This window comes from Entelurus aequoreus, linkage group LG15 (assembly GCF_033978785.1).
Source record: "Entelurus aequoreus isolate RoL-2023_Sb linkage group LG15, RoL_Eaeq_v1.1, whole genome shotgun sequence".
In the NCBI taxonomy this organism is placed as follows: Eukaryota; Metazoa; Chordata; class Actinopteri; order Syngnathiformes; family Syngnathidae; genus Entelurus; species Entelurus aequoreus.
In genome coordinates this window covers 17,538,671-17,559,135 of record NC_084745.1, presented here as the reverse complement: position 1 = coordinate 17,559,135, position 20,465 = coordinate 17,538,671, and the positions used below count along the sequence as shown (strand labels likewise).

Genomic DNA, 20,465 nt, shown 5'->3' with positions numbered 1-20,465 from the left:
TAATTTATTATTTACTTATTTTAAGTTTTTGACTTTTTCCTCTTCCTATAAAGGCTGCATTTGCTACTAGCAGACATGGAGAAGGTTTGGGGTTAAGTAAGCTCTGCTTCTTCCTACTCCTTTTCAGACATTGAATGGTGCAAATGTAAACAGCTGCCGTTTCAAACAAATATTATTATAATGACATTTTTAGTCATTTTTTATGTTTGTTAAATAGGCTAAAACCAGCCCTTGTGGATGGGAAAAGATGGTAAATATATATATTTTTTAAAAACCCAGCCTGCATGTCAGCTATTTGTGATAGCCGTATAGGTAACAGCATTTCTACTTTTTCTTGCTATAATGTCTTTTTTTATTTGTTTATTTTCTTTAAAAATGTGTTTAATTGTATTTATAAAATGTGCCGGAATCCATAGAAAAAACAAACAGTGGGTTGCAAATTATTTATTTATTCATGGTTATATTTATAATTTTTTTTCATTATTACAAGTTGGTACACTTTGACAGCCCATTTACACTTGGGAACCGACACGAAAAGACTTTCATTCTCATTGTCTTTGTAAGGATTATGAGTCATTCTTCACCTAAATGGGAATATATGAACATCCTAGCAGTCGGCATCCTAATGACAGCAGACATTGTACAGTAAGTGATGTTTTATTATGTTTGTTGGCTCTCATGAAGTCTGCAGTGAGTAGTAATCAGTGATGTAAAAAAAAAAGCAAACGTGATGCATTTTTCAAATTAATGCGCCATGTATGCTTAAAATGATCAAAATATGTAAATATTAAATGTTATTTTAAATGTGCCTGTTACTACAATACAAATATACTTACATCATGTATATAAAACATTAATGGAGATGTTTGGATGCTTTTTTAAGGGCTTCAAAGTGTCCATTGTAAGCAGACTTTTGATCGCATTTATTTACAAAACCAGTGAAGTTGGCACGTTGTGTAATTCATAAATAAAAACGGAATACAATGATTTGCAAATCCTTTTCAACTTATATTCAATTGAAGACACACTTCAAAGACAAGATACTTAATTTTTTTTGCAAATAATTAACTTAGAATTTATGGCAGCAACACATTGCAAAAGAGTTGGCACAGGGGCATTTTTACCACTGTGTTACATGGCCTTTCCTTCTAACAACACTCAGTAAACGTTTGGGAACTGAGGAGACCAATTGTTGGAAGCTTTTCAGGTGGAATTCTTTCCCATTCTTGCTTGATGTACAGCTTAAGTTGTTCAACAATCCGGGGGTCTGCGTTGTGGTATTTTAGGCTTCATAATGCGCCACACATTTTCAATGGGAGACAGGTCTGGACTACAGGCAGGCCAGTCTAGTACCGGCACTCTTTTACTACCAAGCCACGCTGTTGTAACACGTGGCTTGGCATTGTCTTGCTGAAATAAGCAGGGGCGTCCATGATAACTTTGCTAGGATGGCAACATATGTTGCTCCAAAACCTGTATGTACCTATCAGCATTAATGGTGCCTTCACAGATGTGTAAGTTACCCATGCCTTGGGCACTAATACACCCCCATACCATCACAGATGCTGGCTTTTGAACTTTGCGCCTATAACAGCCCGAATGGTTCTTTTCCTCTTTGTTCCGGAGGACACAACATTCACAGTTTCCAAAAACAATTTGAAATGTGGACTCGTCAGACCACAGAACACTTTTCCACTTTGTATCAGTCTATCTTAGATGAGTTCGGGCCCAGCGATGCCGGAGGCGTTTCGGGATGTTGTTGATAAATGGCTTTCGCTTTGCATAGGAGAGATTTAACTTGCACTTACAGATGTAGCGACCGACAGTGGTTTTCTGAAATGTTCCTGAGCCCATGTGGTGATATCCTTTACACACTGATGTCGCTTTTTAATGCATTATCGTCTGAGGGATCGAAGGTTACGGGCATTCAATGTTGGTTTTCAGCCTTGCTCCTTACATGCACTGATTTTTCCAGATTCTCTGAACCTTTTGATGTTACGGACCGTAGATGGTGAAATCCTTAAATTCCTTGCAATAGCTGGTTTGAGGAACGTTGTTCTTAAACAATTTGCTCACGCATTTGTTCACAAAGTGGTGACCCTCGCCCCATCCTTGTTTGTGAATAACTGAGCTGCTTTTATACCCAATCATGGCACCCACCTGTTCCCAATTATCCTGTTCACACAGTGGGATGTTCCAAATAAGTGTTTGATGAGCATTCCTCAACTTTTTCAGTCTTTTTTGCAACTTGTGTCAGCTTTTTTTAAACATGTTGCAGGCATTAAAATTCCAAATGAGCTAATGTTTGCAAAAAACAACAAAGTTTACCAGTTCGAACAATAAACATCTTGTCTTTGCAGTCTATTCAATTGAATATAGGTTGAAAAGGATTTACAAATCATTGTATTCTGTTTTTATTTACCATTTACACAACGTGCCAACTTCACTGTTTTGGGGTTTTGTATTAAATCCTTAAAATGCCATAAATTATATAAAAAAATATATATAAAAAGAGAGAGCCAATATTTTGACCAATTTTCCCCGGAGATTTCAGTAATACTTTAAAATGCAAATGTTGATGCTCCTATTAGACACAAGTAATAAAGGTGTTTGAAGTTTTTTTGCCGCTGAATTAATTACAACATTAGCGCCGCATAAAATATTATGTCACTACTGGTCAGACGTTTCCTAAACAAAAAAAACATGTTAAAGATACAACTTTGTCCAGATGTTTACTGACATAATACTCATGTTCAAATATCTAACTGTAAATGAATATCTGCTCCAAATATCGGTGATCAGCGTCCTCGGCTACTAATAATCCGTATCGGCCCTGAAAGTACCATATGGGTCCATCTCAAGTGAGCAGGCCCTGAACTTCCCTCGTTCGCGTTCGAGGGAAGTGAGAGGCCAAGCTGGAAATGAGAGTCCTTGACGAGCGGCTTGTGCTGAGTCAGCGCGACATCATTTCCTCTGGGAAGATTATTTGTCACTTGGAACGCATTGATTTGGAGCCGCTCACAAAGTCACGCAGGTGTTCCGTCGATATTTTTTTTCCCCCTCCATCTCTTTGTGTTCTTTTCCTCGGGAAACTCTCAGTAGAAGAGGCTTTTGTGAGCCGGACTCGAAGCTCGTTGCTGTTGTCACGAAAACAGATCACAATGATGCTGATGTGAGTCCTCTCTGAGAATATTATTAATAGATATGAACCAAAATTCCATTTTTTGTAGACATGAATTAGTATTGAAGAGGACCTTCGTTGTCCCATTTGTACTTAGTGAACACTTCATTAGGAACAACCTAATGCCATTTGTCGGGGTCTTGGGAGACTACAGCTAGTAAACGATGGAGTCGTTCCTCCGTTTTTTCAGCTACAACATTTTCCACTTCTCTGGAAAGACTCTACAAGATTTTTGAGTGTGTCTTTTGTCCATATGTGTGGTTTCTCCACACCAAAGCTTTAGTGTAGACCTGGGCAAAATCCGGCCCGCCGGACGTTCTACATAATTATTTTAAGACCTTAAACATCAAAACTGTAGCCGCCATTATGATGTGCAGTGTTGTTTCTAAATTACCGTAAGTCTTGAACTATATGAAGTATTTCAATGGTTAAAATCTGCGCTTTTGAGTGTCGTACGAGTTATTACGGTAATCTACCTCACAGCAGCTCAGACCAGGAACAAAGCAGAGTGTGTCAAAAACAGATGCGGAAGTTTGTACAACAAATGTCTGCATAAAAGTGATAATATATCATATTGGAGGTGTTTATTACACATTGCATTCATATTATGCTGTTTGTTACATTTTTGTTGTGTTTTGCTTGATTGTAAACAATGTCTTTTGAGGAGCTGGTCTGCAAAGTAAAAGAGGAGCGATGTTCATATGTTAATATTCAGTGCTCTGCTGTTTTTGAAGAATTACTGCAAAAACACTAGTCAAAGATCCTCTGTTAAACTGGAATGTTCTGCTATTTTTTAAGACCTACTGCAAACATTGCTAGTCAAAGATCCTCTATACAACTAGAGTGCTCTGTTATTTTGAAGACTTACTGCAAAAACACCAGTCAAAGATCCTTTATATAACTGGAGTGCTCTGCTGTTTTTGAAGAATTACTGCAAAAACACTAGTCAAAGATCCTCTGTTAAACTGGAATGTTCTGCTATTTTTTAAGACCTACTGCAAACATTGCTAGTCAAAGATCATTTATATGACTGGACTGGTCTGCTGTTTTTAAAGACCTACTGTAAAAACACCAGTCAAAGATCCTTTATATAACTGGAGTGCTGTGCTATTTTTGAAGTCTTACTGCAAATATTGCTAGTCAAAGATATTCGATATGACTGGAGTGCTCTGCTATTTTTGAAGACCTACTGCAAAAAGACCAGTCAAAGATCCTTTATACAACTGGAGTGCTCTGCTGTTTTTGAAGAATTACTGCAAACACACTAGTCAAAGATCCTCTGTTAAACTGGAATGTTCTGCTATTTTTTAAGACCTACTGCAAACATTGCTAGTCAAAGATCCTCTATATGACTGGACTGGTCTGCTGTTTTTAAAGACCTACTGTAAAAACACCAGTCAAAGATCCTTTATATAACTGGAGTGCTGTGCTGTTTTTGAAGACTTACTGCAAAAACACTAGTCAAAGATCCTCTGTTAAACTGGAGTGCTCTGCTTTTTTTGAGGTCTTACTGCAAACATTGCTAGTCAAAGATATTCCATATGACTGGAGTGCTCTGCTATTTTTGAAGACCTACTGCAAAAAGACCAGTCAAAGATCCTTTATATAACTGGAGTGTTCTGCTGTTTTTGAGTGTGTCTTTTGTCCATATGTGTGGTTTTTCCACACCAAAGCTTTAGTGTAGACCTGGGCAAAATCCGGCCCGCCGGACGTTCTACATAATTATTTTAAGACCTTAAACATCAAAACTGTAGCCGCCATTATGATGTGCAGTGTTGTTTCTAAATTACTGTAAGTCTTGAACTATATGAAGTATTTCAATGGTTAAAATCTGCGCTTTTGAGTGTCGTACGAGTTATTACGGTAATCTACCTCACAGCAGCTCAGACCAGGAACAAAGCAGAGTGTGTCAAAAACAGATGCGGAAGTTTGTACAACAAATGTCTGCATAAAAGTGATAATATATCATATTGGAGGTGTTTATTACACATTGCATTCATATTATGCTGTTTGTTACATTTTTGTTGTGTTTTGCTTGATTGTAAACAATGTCTTTTGAGGAGCTGGTCTGCAAAGTAAAAGAGGAGCGATGTTCATATGTTAATATTCAGTGTTTTATTGTTCATAGTTGATATTGTAAATCCCACTTTCTTTATTTTCATATATATTTTGGGTGTCCCACTCAGTAAAAAATTGTAAAAATCCATTCCGTTCTTTTGAGGTGGTCTGTCATAACGTTTTTAGAACTCTATCGGACATTGTGACTTTTGGTATTAGTGTACATAATGTACAGCAGATTTTTACGGTTAAATGTGTACACTACCGTTCAAAAGTTTGGGTTCACCCAAACAATTCTGTGGAATAGCCTTCATTTCTAAGAACAAGAATAGACTGTCGAGTTTCAGATGAAAGTTCTCTTTTTCTGGCCATTTTGAGCGTTTAATTGACCCCACAAATGTGATGCTCCAGAAACTCAATCTGCTCAAAGGAAGGTCCGTTTTGTAGCTTCTGTAACGAGCTAAACTGTTTTCAGATGTGTGAACATGATTGCACAAGGGTTTTCTAATCATCAATTAGCCTTCTGAGCCAATGAGCAAACACATTGTACCATTAGAACACTGGAGTGATAGTTGCTGGAAATGGGCCTCTATACACCTATGTAGATATTGCACCAAAAAGCAGACATTTGCAGCTAGAATAGTCATTTACTACATTAGCAATGTATAGAGTGTATTTCTTTAAAGTTAAGACTAGTTTAAAGTTATCTTCATTGAAAAGTACAGTGCTTTTCCTTCAAAAATAAGGACATTTCAATGTGACCCCAAACTTTTGAACAGTAGTGTACATTGTTGCGCTTGTAGCGTGAAAGCAAGACAACTTTAAGTATCGTTTGACACACAAAAAACGTGTGCGTCGTTTATTCCTCCAAAACCAGAATGAACACACACACTCAAAAATGGCGGGAACAACAAACCCCCACCTTTGGGAGAATCTCCTGACGGCCACTTAAAGGGGCGAATTACTCGCTCTTAACGGCATATATGAATGTTAGGCAAGAACAACATTGTCGTGTGCACAATCGAACAGTACAGTGAATAAAGATGACAAAGTCAAGTAACAGGTGTGGTGAATTATGTCCGCTACAACATATCATTTATACACACATACACATTGGCCCCCCCAGACACATTTTTTCTCTCAATGTGGCCCCACGAGTCAAAATATTTGCCCAGCTCTGCTTTAGTGAGAAGCAAACAATTGTCCCACGTCTTCATAAAAAGAAGAATTTCGTTTGAGTACAAAGTGAGGTGACCTACCTTGAAAATGTCACAAATGTTGGAACTGGGTTGGTGTATCCACACAGGGGGGTCAGCAACCCGCGGATCTCGAGCCGCATGCGGCTCTTTAGTGCCACCCTAGTGGCTCCCGGTAGCATTTTTAAAAAAAGGAATGAAAATGGAAAAAGATGGGTAGAAAATATTTTTTTAGTTTTAGTATGTTTTTGTTTGAGGACAAACATGACACAAACCTTCCCAATTGTTAGAAAGCCCACTGTTTAATATGTTTGTGTGTATGCTTCATAGATGAGACTATTTGGCGAACATCGTTTTGTCCTACTAATTTCGGCGGTTCTTGAACTCACCATAGTGTGGACTGTGACGCAACAGTTTGTTTACATGTAAAATCTTCCACTCCTTTCTCATTTTGTCCACCAAACATTTTATGCTGTGCGTGAATGCACAAAGGTGAATTTGTTGATGTTTCTGACTTGTGTGGAGTGATAATCAGGCATATTTGGTCAGTGCTTGACTGAAGGCTAATCGATGCTAACATCCTAATTAGGCTAGCTGTATGTACATATTGCATCATTAAGCCTCATTTGTAGGTATATTTGAGCTCATTTAATATCCTTTACCTCTTTGTATATATTTTAGTTTAGCATGTCACATGACACATTATCTTTATGTAATATTGGCTGCATTTTAGATAGTTGTTTGTGTGCCATGTTGTTCCAGACCACAGCAAACGTTACCCAGCTTGCAAAGATTGTAATAAATCCATTAAAAGAAGACAGCCTGCAGTTTCCTTTAATTTGGACACACACATCTATACCTTTGGCCATTAAAAGCCAGTAATTTCCAGGAGTTATCTCACCTTCTGAGTAGCCTCTGATTTACTAATGCTTTCTAATGTTGCAAACATGTGTAGGATAAATATTACATTTCAACATTTCTGTCAACGAAGATTTGCTTCAGCCTGCGACACATAGTTATTTTGATAGAACGCTATTTTAGCTAATATAGACTCTTACATCATGTGTTGCCTTCATTATAACACTCCTATAAGACTTTTAAAGTCATTTTGATAGTAGGCTAGTATAACTAATATAGACACCTACATCATGTGTTGCCTTCATTATAACACTTATATAAGACTTTAAAAGTAATTTTGATAGTAGGATAATATAATTAATATAGACACTTATGTAATGTGTTGCCTTCATTATAACACTTAAATAAGACCTTTTAAAGTCATTTTGATAGTAGGCTAAAATCACTAATATAGACACTTATGTCATGTGTTGCCTTCATTATAACACTTATTTATATACGACTTTTAAAGTCATTTTGATAGTAGGCGATTATAGCTAATATAGACACATCATGTGTTGCCTTCATTATAACACGTATATAAGACATTTTAAAGTCATTTTGATAGTAGGTTAAAATAACTAATATAGACACTTACGTCATGTGTTGCCTTTATTATAACACGTATATAAGACATTTTAAAGTCATTTTGATAGTAGGTTAAAATAACTAATATAGACACTTACGTCATGTGTTGCCTTTATTATAACACTTATATACGACTTTTCATTTTTTGAGGCTCCAGACAGATTTGTTTTTTGTATTTTTGGTCCAATATGGCTCTTTCAACGTTTCGGGTTGCCGACCCCTGTTCCACACCAAACTCCCCCTAGCAGGCCCTTAATGCACCCGGCTTTCTGCAGTGGGTAGAGTGTTCCCCCAAAGTGTCCCCACAACGTAGGAAGCGTAGCACAGTCCAAAATGTCCTGAAGAATCGAGGACAAAGTGAGAAAGTAACAGACTGAGCGCGGGAACGTGAACATTGTGTGCTCAAAATGACGCCGCCGGGCCGGAAGGTTCAGTACTACAATATGTGCATAGAAATACTCAGAACGCACACGCACTTCAGTGTGTGACAGGCGACTGCACTCTTCAAGAACATTCTGTGCAGCCGTGGAAATCATCCGTCAGTGTTGCGTTCATTCCCACGTCAAACCCCCGCTGACGCATTGCAGTTTTTTCCAAAACAAAAAGTGGCAACGTGTTTTGATGAAATACTTCCTGCACCGCGTGGCACCGGAGAGCAAAAGAGGTCCACACAGTCGGCAGGTGGCGACTTCCACCGATCTTGTTTGTGTGTTCCGGAGGAGAAAATTGCCGGACCGCCCCCGCCTGCTCCTGCTCCTAGATAAATACACGTCCTCCACCCAAACACTTTGTCCAACACTTGACTCCGCCTGTGACGCGTAGGCCTTCGCCACTCAGCCGTGGAATGTCAGCAGCGGGGGTGGAGGACTCCATTGCTGCGGGCATGATGGAGACCTTCTCACCCCCAACATTAGAGAGCATCTTCAATGGAGGCTTGGGGTCGGACATCAGTGCTGCTTTAAAGACTTCTGATAGTTTTATGAAGCAAAGACCCCAGGGGCCAAACTTCTACTTTCACTCTTGCTGCCATACCTTAAAACTTCCTCTGTGGCAGGAGTGCGGTGCTGTGTTTGAGGACCTGCTGCCAAAATGCTAGTCAAAGATCATATATTTTACAAGAGTGCAGTGAGGCTTTTGAGAACCTCCTGCAAAAACACTAGTCAAAGATCCTCTATATGACTGGAGTGCTCTGCTATTTTTAAAGACCTACTGCAAAAAGACCAGTCAAAGATCCTTTATAGAACTGGAGTGCTCTGCTGTTTTTGAAGAATTACTGCAAAAACCCTAGTCAAAGATCCTCTGTTAAACTGGAATGTTCTGCTATTTTTTAAGACCTACTGCAAACATTGCTAGTCAAAGATCCTCTATACAACTAGAGTGCTCTGTTATTTTGAAGACTTACTGCAAAAACACCAGTCAAAGATCCTTTATATAACTGGAGTGCTCTGCTGTTTTTGAAGAATTACTGCAAAAACACTAGTCAAAGATCCTCTGTTAAACTGGATTGTTCTGCTATTTTTTAAGACATACTGCAAACATTGCTAGTCAAAGATCCTCTATATGACTGGAGTGGTCTGCTATTTTTGAAGACCTACTGTAAAAACACCAGTCAAAGATCCTTTATATAACTGGAGTGCTGTGCTATTTTTGAAGTCTTACTGCAAATAATGCTAGTCAAAGATATTCGATATGACTGGAGTGCTCTATTTTTGAAGACCTACTGCAAAAAGACCAGTCAAAGATCCTTTATATAACTGGAGTGCTCTGCTGTTTTTGAAGAATTACTGCAAAAACACTAGTCAAAGATCCTCTGTTAAACTGGAATGTTCTATTTTTTAAGACCTACTGCAAACATTGCTAGTCAAAGATCCTCTATATGACTGGACTGGTCTGCTGTTTTTAAAGACCTACTGTAAAAACACCAGTCAAAGATCCTTTATATAACTGGAGTGCTGTGCTGTTTTTGAAGACTTACTGCAAAAACACTAGTCAAAGATCCTCTGTTAAACTGGAGTGCTCTGCTTTTTTTGAGGTCTTACTGCAAACATTGCTAGTCAAAGATATTCCATATGACTGGAGTGCTCTGCTATTTTTGAAGACCTACTGCAAAAAGACCAGTCAAAGATCCTTTATATAACTGGAGTGTTCTGCTTTTTTTGAAGAATTACTGCAAAAACACTAGTCGAAGATCCTCTGTTAAACTGGAATGTTCTGCTATTTTTTAAGACCTACTGCAAACATTGCTAGTCAAAGATCCTCTATATGACTGGACTGGTCTGCTGTTTTTAAAGACCTTCTGTAAAAACACCAGTCAATCAACATAAACAACACAAGGTACACTTACAATTAGTGCACCAACCCAAAAAACCTCCCTCCCCCATTTTCACTCATTCACACTCATTCGCACAAAAGGGTTGTTTCTTTCTGTTATTAATATTTGTGGTTCCTACATCATATATCAATATAGATCAATACAGTCTGAAGGGATACAGTCCGTAAGCACACATGATTGTATTTTTTTATGACCAAAAAAAACCCCACATTTTCAAGCGTTGACCGTTCCGCAGTTACAAAAAGGTTGGGGACCACTGCTCTATATAACTGGAGTGTGCTGCTGTTTTTGAGAAACTACTGTTAAAAACAACAACAAAAACGCTAGTCAAAGATCCTCTTCATGACAGACGTGCACTGCTGTTTTTAGTCAAAGATCCTCTATATGAAAATGTAACAAGATGGCAATAAAGAAATGGAATGTTTTTATTCCATGTAGACAATAAGGTCAGACAGCACAGGACGTTGGCGTGCATGATATGCGCTCAGCATTGTGGGTAATTGCCTTCAGCGCGCTGCCTCTCTCTTTTAATTAAGTGTGCATCACATCAACGCTCCATTGCAAAGACCAAAGAAGAAAAAAAAAAGAGTCAAACTGTAGACAGCAAGGGTATTAATTAAAAATAAGCGCATCTCCGAACAAATCAAAGTGAGTAATTGCCTCCTGGTGCATGCTGGGAACACGTGGCTTTGTAAATGTAATGAATTAAAGTGGCCAATCAGGACCAGGCTTGTTAAACCTGAGTGCAGACACACAACAGTTCAGTCAGTGTCTCTCATTAAAAAACACTTTTTTCTTTTCAAGGTTATTTTTTTTTTTTTTTTTACCACTTCATGTACGCGCTCCAGTTAGAGCGATGCAAACATGATCAGTTCCAGGGTCAAACTGTGGCCATCGCCATCCCTGCGTGACCTGTACAGGTTATAGAGCAGGGGTCACCAACCTTTTTGAAACCAAGAGCTACTTCTTGGGTAGTGATTAATGCGAAGGGCTACCAGTTTGATACACACTTAAATAAATTGCCAGAAATAGCCAATTTGCTCAATTTACCTTTAACTCTATGTTATTATTGATAATTAATGATATTTACACTTAATTGAACGGTTTAAAAGAGGAGAAAACACGAACAAAATGACAATTAAATTTTGAAACATAGTTTATCTTCAATTTCGACTCTTTAAAATTCAAAATTCAACCGAAAAAAAGAAGAGAAAAACTTAAAAAAAGAATTTATGGAACATCATTAGTAATTTTTCCTGATTAAGATAATTTTAGAATTTTGATTAAATAGGTTAAAATCCAATCTACACTTTGTTAGAATATATAACAAATTGGACCAAGCTATATTTCTAACAAAGACAAATCATTATTTCTTCTAGATTTTCCAGAACAAAAATTTTAAAAGAAATTCAAAAGACTTTGAAATAAGATTTAAATTTGATTCTACAGATTTTCTAGATTTGCCAGAATAATTTTTTTGAATTTTAATCATAATAAGTTTGAAGAAATATTTCACAAATATTCTTCGTCGAAAAAACAGAAGCTAAAATGAAGAGTTAAATTAAAATGTATTTATTATTCTTTACAATTAAAAAAATACATTTACTTGAACATTGATTTAAATTGTCAGGAAAGAAGAGGAAGGAATTTAAAAGGTAAAAAGGTATATGTGTTTAAAAATCCTAAAATCATTTTTAAGGTTGTATTTTTTCTCTAAAATTGTCTTTCTGAAAGTTATAAGAAGCAAAGTAAAAAAAATTAATGAATTTATTTGAACAAGTGAAGACCAAGTCTTTAAAATATTTTCTTGGATTTTCAAATTCTATTTGAGTTTTGTCTCTCTTAGAATTAAAAATGTCGGGAAAAGCGAGACCAGCTTGCTAGTAAATAAATAAAATTAAAAAAATAGAGGCAGCTTACTGGTAAGTGCTGCTATTTGAGCTATTTTTAGAACAGGCCGGCGGGCTACTCATCTGGTCCTTACGGGCTACCTGGTGCCCGCGGGCACCGCGTTGGTGACCCCTGTTATAGAGCTTTATTAGCCTCCTCATTGTCATGTTTGAAGTAGCGCCCATACAAGTGTAAAAATAAGCTAAGCGTGTTTACGAGTAAAACTTCATAAAACATGAACTTGAAAGACTTCATTTCACAGGTGGTGCCACACATTTACATTTCTAACGTTCTTCGTTTTAAGTGTAAAAAGAAACTCGTCGTGTGTCTTAGTTGAAGAAAACAAAAGGGGAAGAAAAATGCAGACTTTAGAGTTTTTGTGACGCACGCCTCGTTTTGTTTATTTATTTTTTTAAAGACAAGACCAAATTATATAATTTTTGAAATTATATCTTAAAAAACAAACAGTGATCAAGAGAAAAAGCTAAATTGTTGACACGAATAACTAATACTACACACTGGTGTTGTCCCGATACCAATATTTTAATTATTTCAATACTTTTCGGGTACTTTTCGATACTTTTGTAAATAAAGGGATGCACAAAAAATTGCATTATTGGCTTTTTTTTTTTTTTACAAAAAATCTTAGGGTACATTAAACATATGTTTCTAATTGCAAGTTTGTCCTTAAATAAAATAGTGAACATACAAGACAACTTGTCTTTTAGTAGTAAGTAAACAAACAAACACTCCTAATTAGTCTGCTGACATATGCAGTAACATATTGTGTCATTTATCATTCTATTATTTTGTCAACATTATTAAGGACAAGTGGTAGAAAATGAATTATTAATCTACTTGTTCATTTACTGTTAATATCTGCTTACTTTCTCTTTTAACGTGTTCTATCTACACTTCTGTTAAAATGTAATAATCACTTATTCTTCTGTTGTTTGATACTTTACATTAGTTTTGGATGATACCACAAATTTGGATATCAATCCGATACCAAGTAGTTACAGGATCATACATTGGTCATATTCAAAGTCCTCATGAGTCCAGGGACGTAATTCCTGAGTTTATAAACATAAATAAAAACCAAAACAAAAGAAGATGTGATGCCAAAAAATATCGATGTAATCATAGTAGTATCGACTATATACGCTCCTGTACTTGGTATCATTACAGTGGATGTTAAGTGTAGGCATTTGTTTACGTTTTGACGCCGGTGAGCTACGGTGTGTAGTGAAGCATGTTTAGCTATTCCTCGTCCTGCAGGGATGATACTTGGAAGAAACTTACTTTATTTGTCGCCATGGAGACCAGGATTAGTGATTTAGAAGTAGCTAAAACACTGCCGACAGCGGCTGGACTTTAACCACTAGCTCGCTCGCCATGTCTTAAAGCACCTCTTCCTGAGGGCGTTTCAGTGTTATAACTTCACCTTTATTGTTCTCCCTTTTCTGTCCACACACTGTGTCTGCTTGTAAGTACTCCGTGATTGTGCGCTGCCGAACATGCCCCTCTGCTCGTAAACCAACAATGACACAACGTGACGACGACGACGGGGGCGTGGGGGACCGGACCGGTACTTTTTAGAGGCGGTATAGTACCGAATATGATTCATTAGTATCGCGTTACTATACAAATACCGCTATACCGTACAACCCTAATACACACTTTGTATTTAATGATGTTTTTAGCATTTTTACAACATGTAAAAAGTATATAAACATTTCTCATCTGTTTAAAAATTACTTTTTTTTTTTACAAACTATTCTTTATCTTTTTTTTTTAATATTTATAAATTTAATTCAAATAAATCCTCATCTGCGGTGTGTATCATGCACAGAATGGCAATTGCGCGAATGAGAGGACATCATTTTGACTTATCATTGGAGTCTTTCTATTGCTTTCTCTTACGAAAGGTGGCGGCTATCTCATTTGACTGTCGAGGAGCGGATCGCAACAAGGTTTTGTTCGCTTCGCGACCCCTTTGGCGGCGTTCCAAGCGTGTGGGGACGTAAAATACTCCCGTCCTTTTTCACAGTCTGAATATGGTCTGTTGCACAAAGCAGGCAAGCTGACGAGCTGAGAAAGTATACAAAATGTGCTTTCATGCTAATGAGGGAAATTAATATTCAATGAGCTGGTGAATTCAACAGCCTCATTTGCATACATCTTTAACTGTTGCGCGTGGAAGCTCCTCTCTCTCTCCCTCTCCCCCTCTCTCTCGCTCAACAGTATCCCCACCTTCTCCTCTTCCTCCTAGTCCTGAGCATCGCGTCTTTTCCTCCTCCTCCTCCTCCTCCTCCTCCTTGTTGCTCACCTTCCTCTTCGCAAGAGCTCCTTTTTTTCCCCCCTCCGCTACCAGTTGCGACCAAACGGTTGCAAATCTTCCATCCTTTTGCTTTTTGCACCTTTGTCATCATCAGCATGACCACAGCCAAGGACAGCAACTCGCTAAAAGCGGCTCAGCAGCAGGACCAGGTAGCGTGCAAGCTCCTAATACATATATATATATATATATATATATATATATATATATATATACATATATTTGTGTGTGTGTGTGTGTGTGTGTGCATATATATATATATGTGTGTATGTGTGTGTGTGTGTGTGTGTATATATGTATATACACACACGTCAGTCAAATGAGCATCAACTATTAAGCTGAGGTGTGTGCGCGTGTGTGTGGGTGGGTGCGTGCCCGCGTGTGTGGTCTGTCGCTGCAAGACCTGACAATCATGTGTCATTAGCGTGACATCAACTTGCCACCCATGTTGTCATTACCAAGAAAGTCCACATGATAGCATAGGGAAGGTGTCACTTCATTAGGTACACCTGCACAGATCTATAATGCCAACGTGGGTGTGGGTGTGTGTGCGCGCAAAGAAAAAATAATGCTGACTTTCCCGGTTTTCCCGTTGAAAAATATTACTACCATAATATGATGCCCTGCATCATACCCAAGAGCTCTTTGTGATTATTGTGCGTAAAGTTAAATAAAGTGTATTACCAAAATAAAGTGTATTACCAAAATGTTCATAAAGCAGGGCAATTGTGTGAAGTATATACCGTTTACAATATTTATTTTTAGGTCTATATAACACTTCTTAGAAACATTTGAACACTTTTTAATTTGTTTTACTATTACTATCCTGATGTGTATTCATATTTTTGTTGAATTAATCAACTTAATATGAAAATATGACTTTATGTTAATGTATTATAAATTGTTGATTCCTATAAAAATCGATAGGTTCGATTAGAAAAAAATTCTCGGATTTACTTTCTGTTGCTTCGATTTATCGTAATTTGAAGTGATGAAATGTGATCAAATCGAGACTGGAACTTGAAAATAGCGGACATGGTTTCTGTATGGTTGCTGCAATAAGGCACACATGGGAGCAACATGCTGTGATAGTTGTCGCGGGTTATTTGTATTATTATGAACGCACATGTTGACGATGTGCATTTATTAAAAAATATTTGTATTACTAGGAATGCACATGTTGATGATGTGTATTTATTAAACAAATATTTGTATTATGAATGCACATGTTGATGTACATTTATTTTAAAAATATTTTTATTATTATGAATGCACATGTTGATGATGTGCATTTATTTAAAAACGTGTGTATTATTATGAATGTACATCTCGATGATGTGCATTTATTAAACAAATATTTGTATTATCAATGCACATGTTGATGATGTGCATTTATTAAAAAATATTTGTATTATTAGGAATGCACATGTTGATGATGTGCATTTATTAAAACATATTAGTATTATGAATGTACATGTTGATGTGCATTTATAAAAAATATTTGTATTATTATGAATGCACATGTTGATGATGTGCATTTATTAAACAAATATTTGTATTATGAATGCAAATGTGTTGAATCAAAACACAAATTATATTTATATTAAATTAATATCTAAAATTATTTAATTTACATAATTTTATTTAATAATTTGTACATTTTTATAATATATTTTAATGTGCAACTATGAGCCTAACGTATAAAGTTTATTTTTCTGCTATAACTCGATTAATCGAACAAACTAATAAAAACTGTAGTATACATTTGCAGATATTTCTATTTGTAGAGCCCAGATTTCAACACAAAACAGTTATTCAAATATTCAAGCATTTAAACAATATATATATATATATTATAATGAATCTTCTGTTATGTTATGTATATTATACAAGTATTTATATGTTTATTATAAAGATTTAATTTGTTTTTGTATGATTTTATAATATATTTTAGTGTCAAATTAAAAAACACAAATTAATTAAATATAAAATTAATATACTGTATATTCTATGATATAATTTACATATGTTTAATTCATGTTGTTGTGCTGTATTTTAATGTCAAAATGAATGTCTAATGATATAATTTACATATTGCGTAGATTTAATTAATGTTTTTGTACGTTTTTAAAATATATTTTAATGTGCCAAATTAAAAAAATGACTAATTAAATGAATATTATATTAATATATTTTAATACTATAGTTTTTTTGATTATATGTAGATTTAATTCATGTTTTTGTGCGTTTTTATAATATACTTTAATATGTCAAATTAAAAAACATACAAATTAAAAGAATATTACATTTATATCTATAATGATATTTACATATCATTATTTTGTACATTTTCATTATATATTTTAATATGTCAAAAAAAAGAACACAAATTGAATATGTTTTTATTTACATTTTTATAATGTATTTGAATATGTCAATTAAAAAACATTAAAAAAGGTAAATTCATATCTGTAATGATATAATTGACATATTTTATACATTCAATTCATGTTTTATAATATACTTTAATATGTTGAATCAAAACACAAATTAAATTGATCTTAAATCAATATCTAAAATGATTTAATTTACACCTATATATTTAATTCATGTTTTTGTACATTTTTATACTATATTTTTTATGTCAAATTAAAAAACTAAAATGTATATTAAATTAATATATATTAATTATATAATGTTATAATTCACATATTACATATATTCATGTTTTGTAAATTTTTATAATATATTTTAATTTTAAATAAAAAACACAAATTAAATGAATATTTAATGAATATCTATAAGGATATAATTTACATCTTATATAGATTTAATTCATGATTTTGTACGTTTTTTTAATATGTCAAATAAAAAAAACACAAATTAAATGAATATCATTATTCTATATTTAATATATCATTTTGTATACATAATTTTTCTGTCCGCTTTTAGTATCACCTCCTATCGTGAGATATATTTGGGATATCCACTCACCTTATTTCTATATGATTTAGTTGTCCTTTAAAGCCTGTAATTGACTGGCGACCGGCGCCTCTGGGATAGGCTCCAGCTCGCCTGTGACCCTGAAAAGCTGCAGAAAATGAGTGAATTAATGTCTCATAAAAATTTAGATGAGGTTGGAAAATGACTCCACTCGTGCGTGGCTAGTATAAAGCACCATTGATAGTGTAGCGCTTCACGTCGCTTATGTGCAGCTGTTGATGGAGTATAGGCTCCACCCCTTTTCTGTGACCCTGATAAGCAGTACAGAAGTAGTTGGTAATAAAGTGTTGTTGATTTGGTCCTCCCGTGTCAACCCTTCCATGTAAAACAAGCGCTTGTGGACACATCTGGCGCTCGCCCACGTGCCAAAAAAAAAAAAAAGGTGGGACAGGAAAAAAACAAGTGCACCCGCTGCGATTACGTGAGGTCCTGTCGCGGCCTCCTGATGGATGGTGCGCTGCGGCTGAAAGGTGCAAAGGGGAGATGTGTGTGTGTGTGGGTGTGTGCAGAGGACGCATAGATAGAGGGCAGCTCAGCCCAGATAGCGGCGGCTCTTCGGTAATCAGCCGCTCGCAGCTCCACTCTCGGCACGGAGCCTCTTCAGGCCAACATGGCGGAGGCGACTCAGGAGAGGCAATTTGGGCTAATTGTGCGGCTATTTTGTTGTCTTGCAGCCGCACAACATGTGCGGTCATGTTGTTATCAAACCTCTGCCGGGAATGTTCTTTTGGGTTTAATGACAGGTAGCGTGGAAATCATGCAGGGTTGCCCCTGACACCACAAATTACCGTACATGTCATCCTTGCACATTTTTGGACAACTGTGTCCAACGTTGTGAGGGGCTTGTTACGGACGCAAATATGACATTTGAGCTATATTTCGTGTCTATCAAGAATGTCTGCTTCATTTCTCTTCTATTCTATACCATTGAAGGACCAGATGTAGGACAAAGTTGAATATGGAGTTGCTCTCACCATTCTACGAAATGTTTTGATTGTCTAAGCATGACTAAGGGATTCAAGGATGTTGCAAAACAAACATGTCGAAAACAACGGGACCTTGGGGCATGGGGAAACAGATAAAATGGCCAGGAGATCAGGACTCTGGAAGATTGCTTGATTCTTGTGTCCTCCGGAGGACGTTTGTTTGTCTGCATGGACAGCTTAATCCAACTTTGCACTTTTGACTATGGGTAAATAAACTTTTTGTACTAAACTCACTTTTGTTGCTGTTTAAGCTTCGGACAATCCACTACACTTAAAATCCTTGTTTCCCCCTCAAAACTCGACAGTGCGCCTTATAACCCGGTGCGCCTAATATAAGGAATAAGTTTGGTTGAGCTTACCCACCTCGAAGCTATTTTATTTGGTACATGGTGTAATGATAAGTGTGACCAGTAGATGGCAGTCAAACATAAGAGATAAGTGTAGGCTGCACTATGATGGCAATATGACTCAAGTAAACAACACCAACATTTTAAATGTTCCATTGAAAATATAGAACATTACACACGGCGTTCAAAAATCTATGAAAATGTTTTAGTACGACTTTGGTAAGCTATAAAGCCGCACCGCTTGATGGATTGTCGGCGCATTAAACATACGAGTATTATTATGGTGTGTGTATAAGGTAAGACACATTATCTGGCGTTTTGTTTCGCGATATTGTGCAACAGCAACTTTTCTTACCTTCTGGTACCTGCTGATCTGCATTTGGGATCTGCATAAATCCTGAACAATTGTGAGCATCGGCCTTTGTAGCTATTTTAGTTGATAAGCTTCTTCTTTTCCTCTATCGTCTTATGTGACATTCATCCTCCACTGTTGCCATTTCTAATATAAAGTAGTGTAAAGTTCTTACTTATATCTGTCAGTAAACTCGCCATTAAAACGCTAAAACATACCGGTGTGGTGAGTTTACATTAGTCACCCAACATGGCGGAGGCGGCTCAGGAGAGGCAATTTGGGCTAATTGTGCGGCTATTTTGTTGTCTTGCAGCCATTGTGCGGTCATGTTGTTATTGAAACTCTGCCGGGAATGTTCTTTTGGGTTTAATGACAGGTAGCGTGGAAATCATGCAGGGTTGCCACTGACACCACAAATTACCGTACATGTCATCCTCGCACATTTTTGGACAACTGTGTCCAACGTTGTGAGGAGCTCGTTACGGACGCAAATTTGACATACCTTATTTTCCGGACTATAAGGCGTACTTAAAATCCTTTTTTCCCCTCAAAACTCGACAGTGCGCCTAATGTAAGGAATATGTTTGGTTGAGCTTACCCACCTCGAAGCTATTTTATTTGGTACATGGTGTAATGATAAGTGTGACCAGTAGATGGCAGTCAAACATAAGAGATAAGTGTAGGCTGCACTATGATGGCAATATGACTCAAGTAAACAACACCAACATTTGACATTTGACGGAGGAGAGTGGCAGTAAGCATCAAACGTGACACTTCTTTGGTGCGGCTGTTGTGCCCACAGGGAGAAGTTGTGTGACTTCCTGTGGGTAGTCGGCATTCGGATCCTTCTCACAGCTATTTGGGGCTCAGTGCGGCTTTAAAGTCGGATCACAGCGTCCGGCATTTAATGAGGAGGGCTTCAACATGGGGACGCCAATAATCTGCCTTTTACCACTCGACCGCCGCCGCCTTAGCGGAAGCTTTTAGGCAGCGTGAGAGAGAGAGGAAGAGACCATGTCTTTTTATCCACCTGTTTCTTTTTGGCCAGGAGTCCTGCACAAACTAAGTTAGCTTTTTTTTTTTTTTTTTTTTTTTTTTTTAACAAGCTGCTATCTGATCCTCTCACACGCGGGTTTTTCTTCTTCTTGTTGTGCTGCGGCAAGACAAAGAAAAAGCGGCGTTAATCAACCGCGATTTGTGTCTCCTCCGCCGAACCGGCGGTGATGAAGCGCTAACGTGATAAGATGAGGAAAGATGGCCGACATCAATCACTCGCATTGGAGCGGAAAGTGTGATT

General features: G+C 36.8%; 1 protein-coding gene across 4 annotated transcripts in view; it reads left to right on the top strand.

Moving 5' to 3' along the window:
• Window positions 1–20,465, top strand: part of dpp6a (dipeptidyl-peptidase 6a) — a 457,192-nt gene that overhangs the window by 227,882 nt on the left and 208,845 nt on the right. The window contains exon 1 of one of the 4 annotated variants that reach the window (XM_062020914.1): window positions 14,395–14,632. The exons of the other annotated variants lie outside the window; for them this stretch is intronic. Within the exon in view, the coding sequence (XP_061876898.1) occupies window positions 14,579–14,632 (54 nt within the window). The 5' untranslated portion in view covers window positions 14,395–14,578. Of the gene's footprint in view, window positions 1–14,394; window positions 14,633–20,465 lie in introns of those variants that run through there. 4 annotated transcript variants of the gene reach the window in all.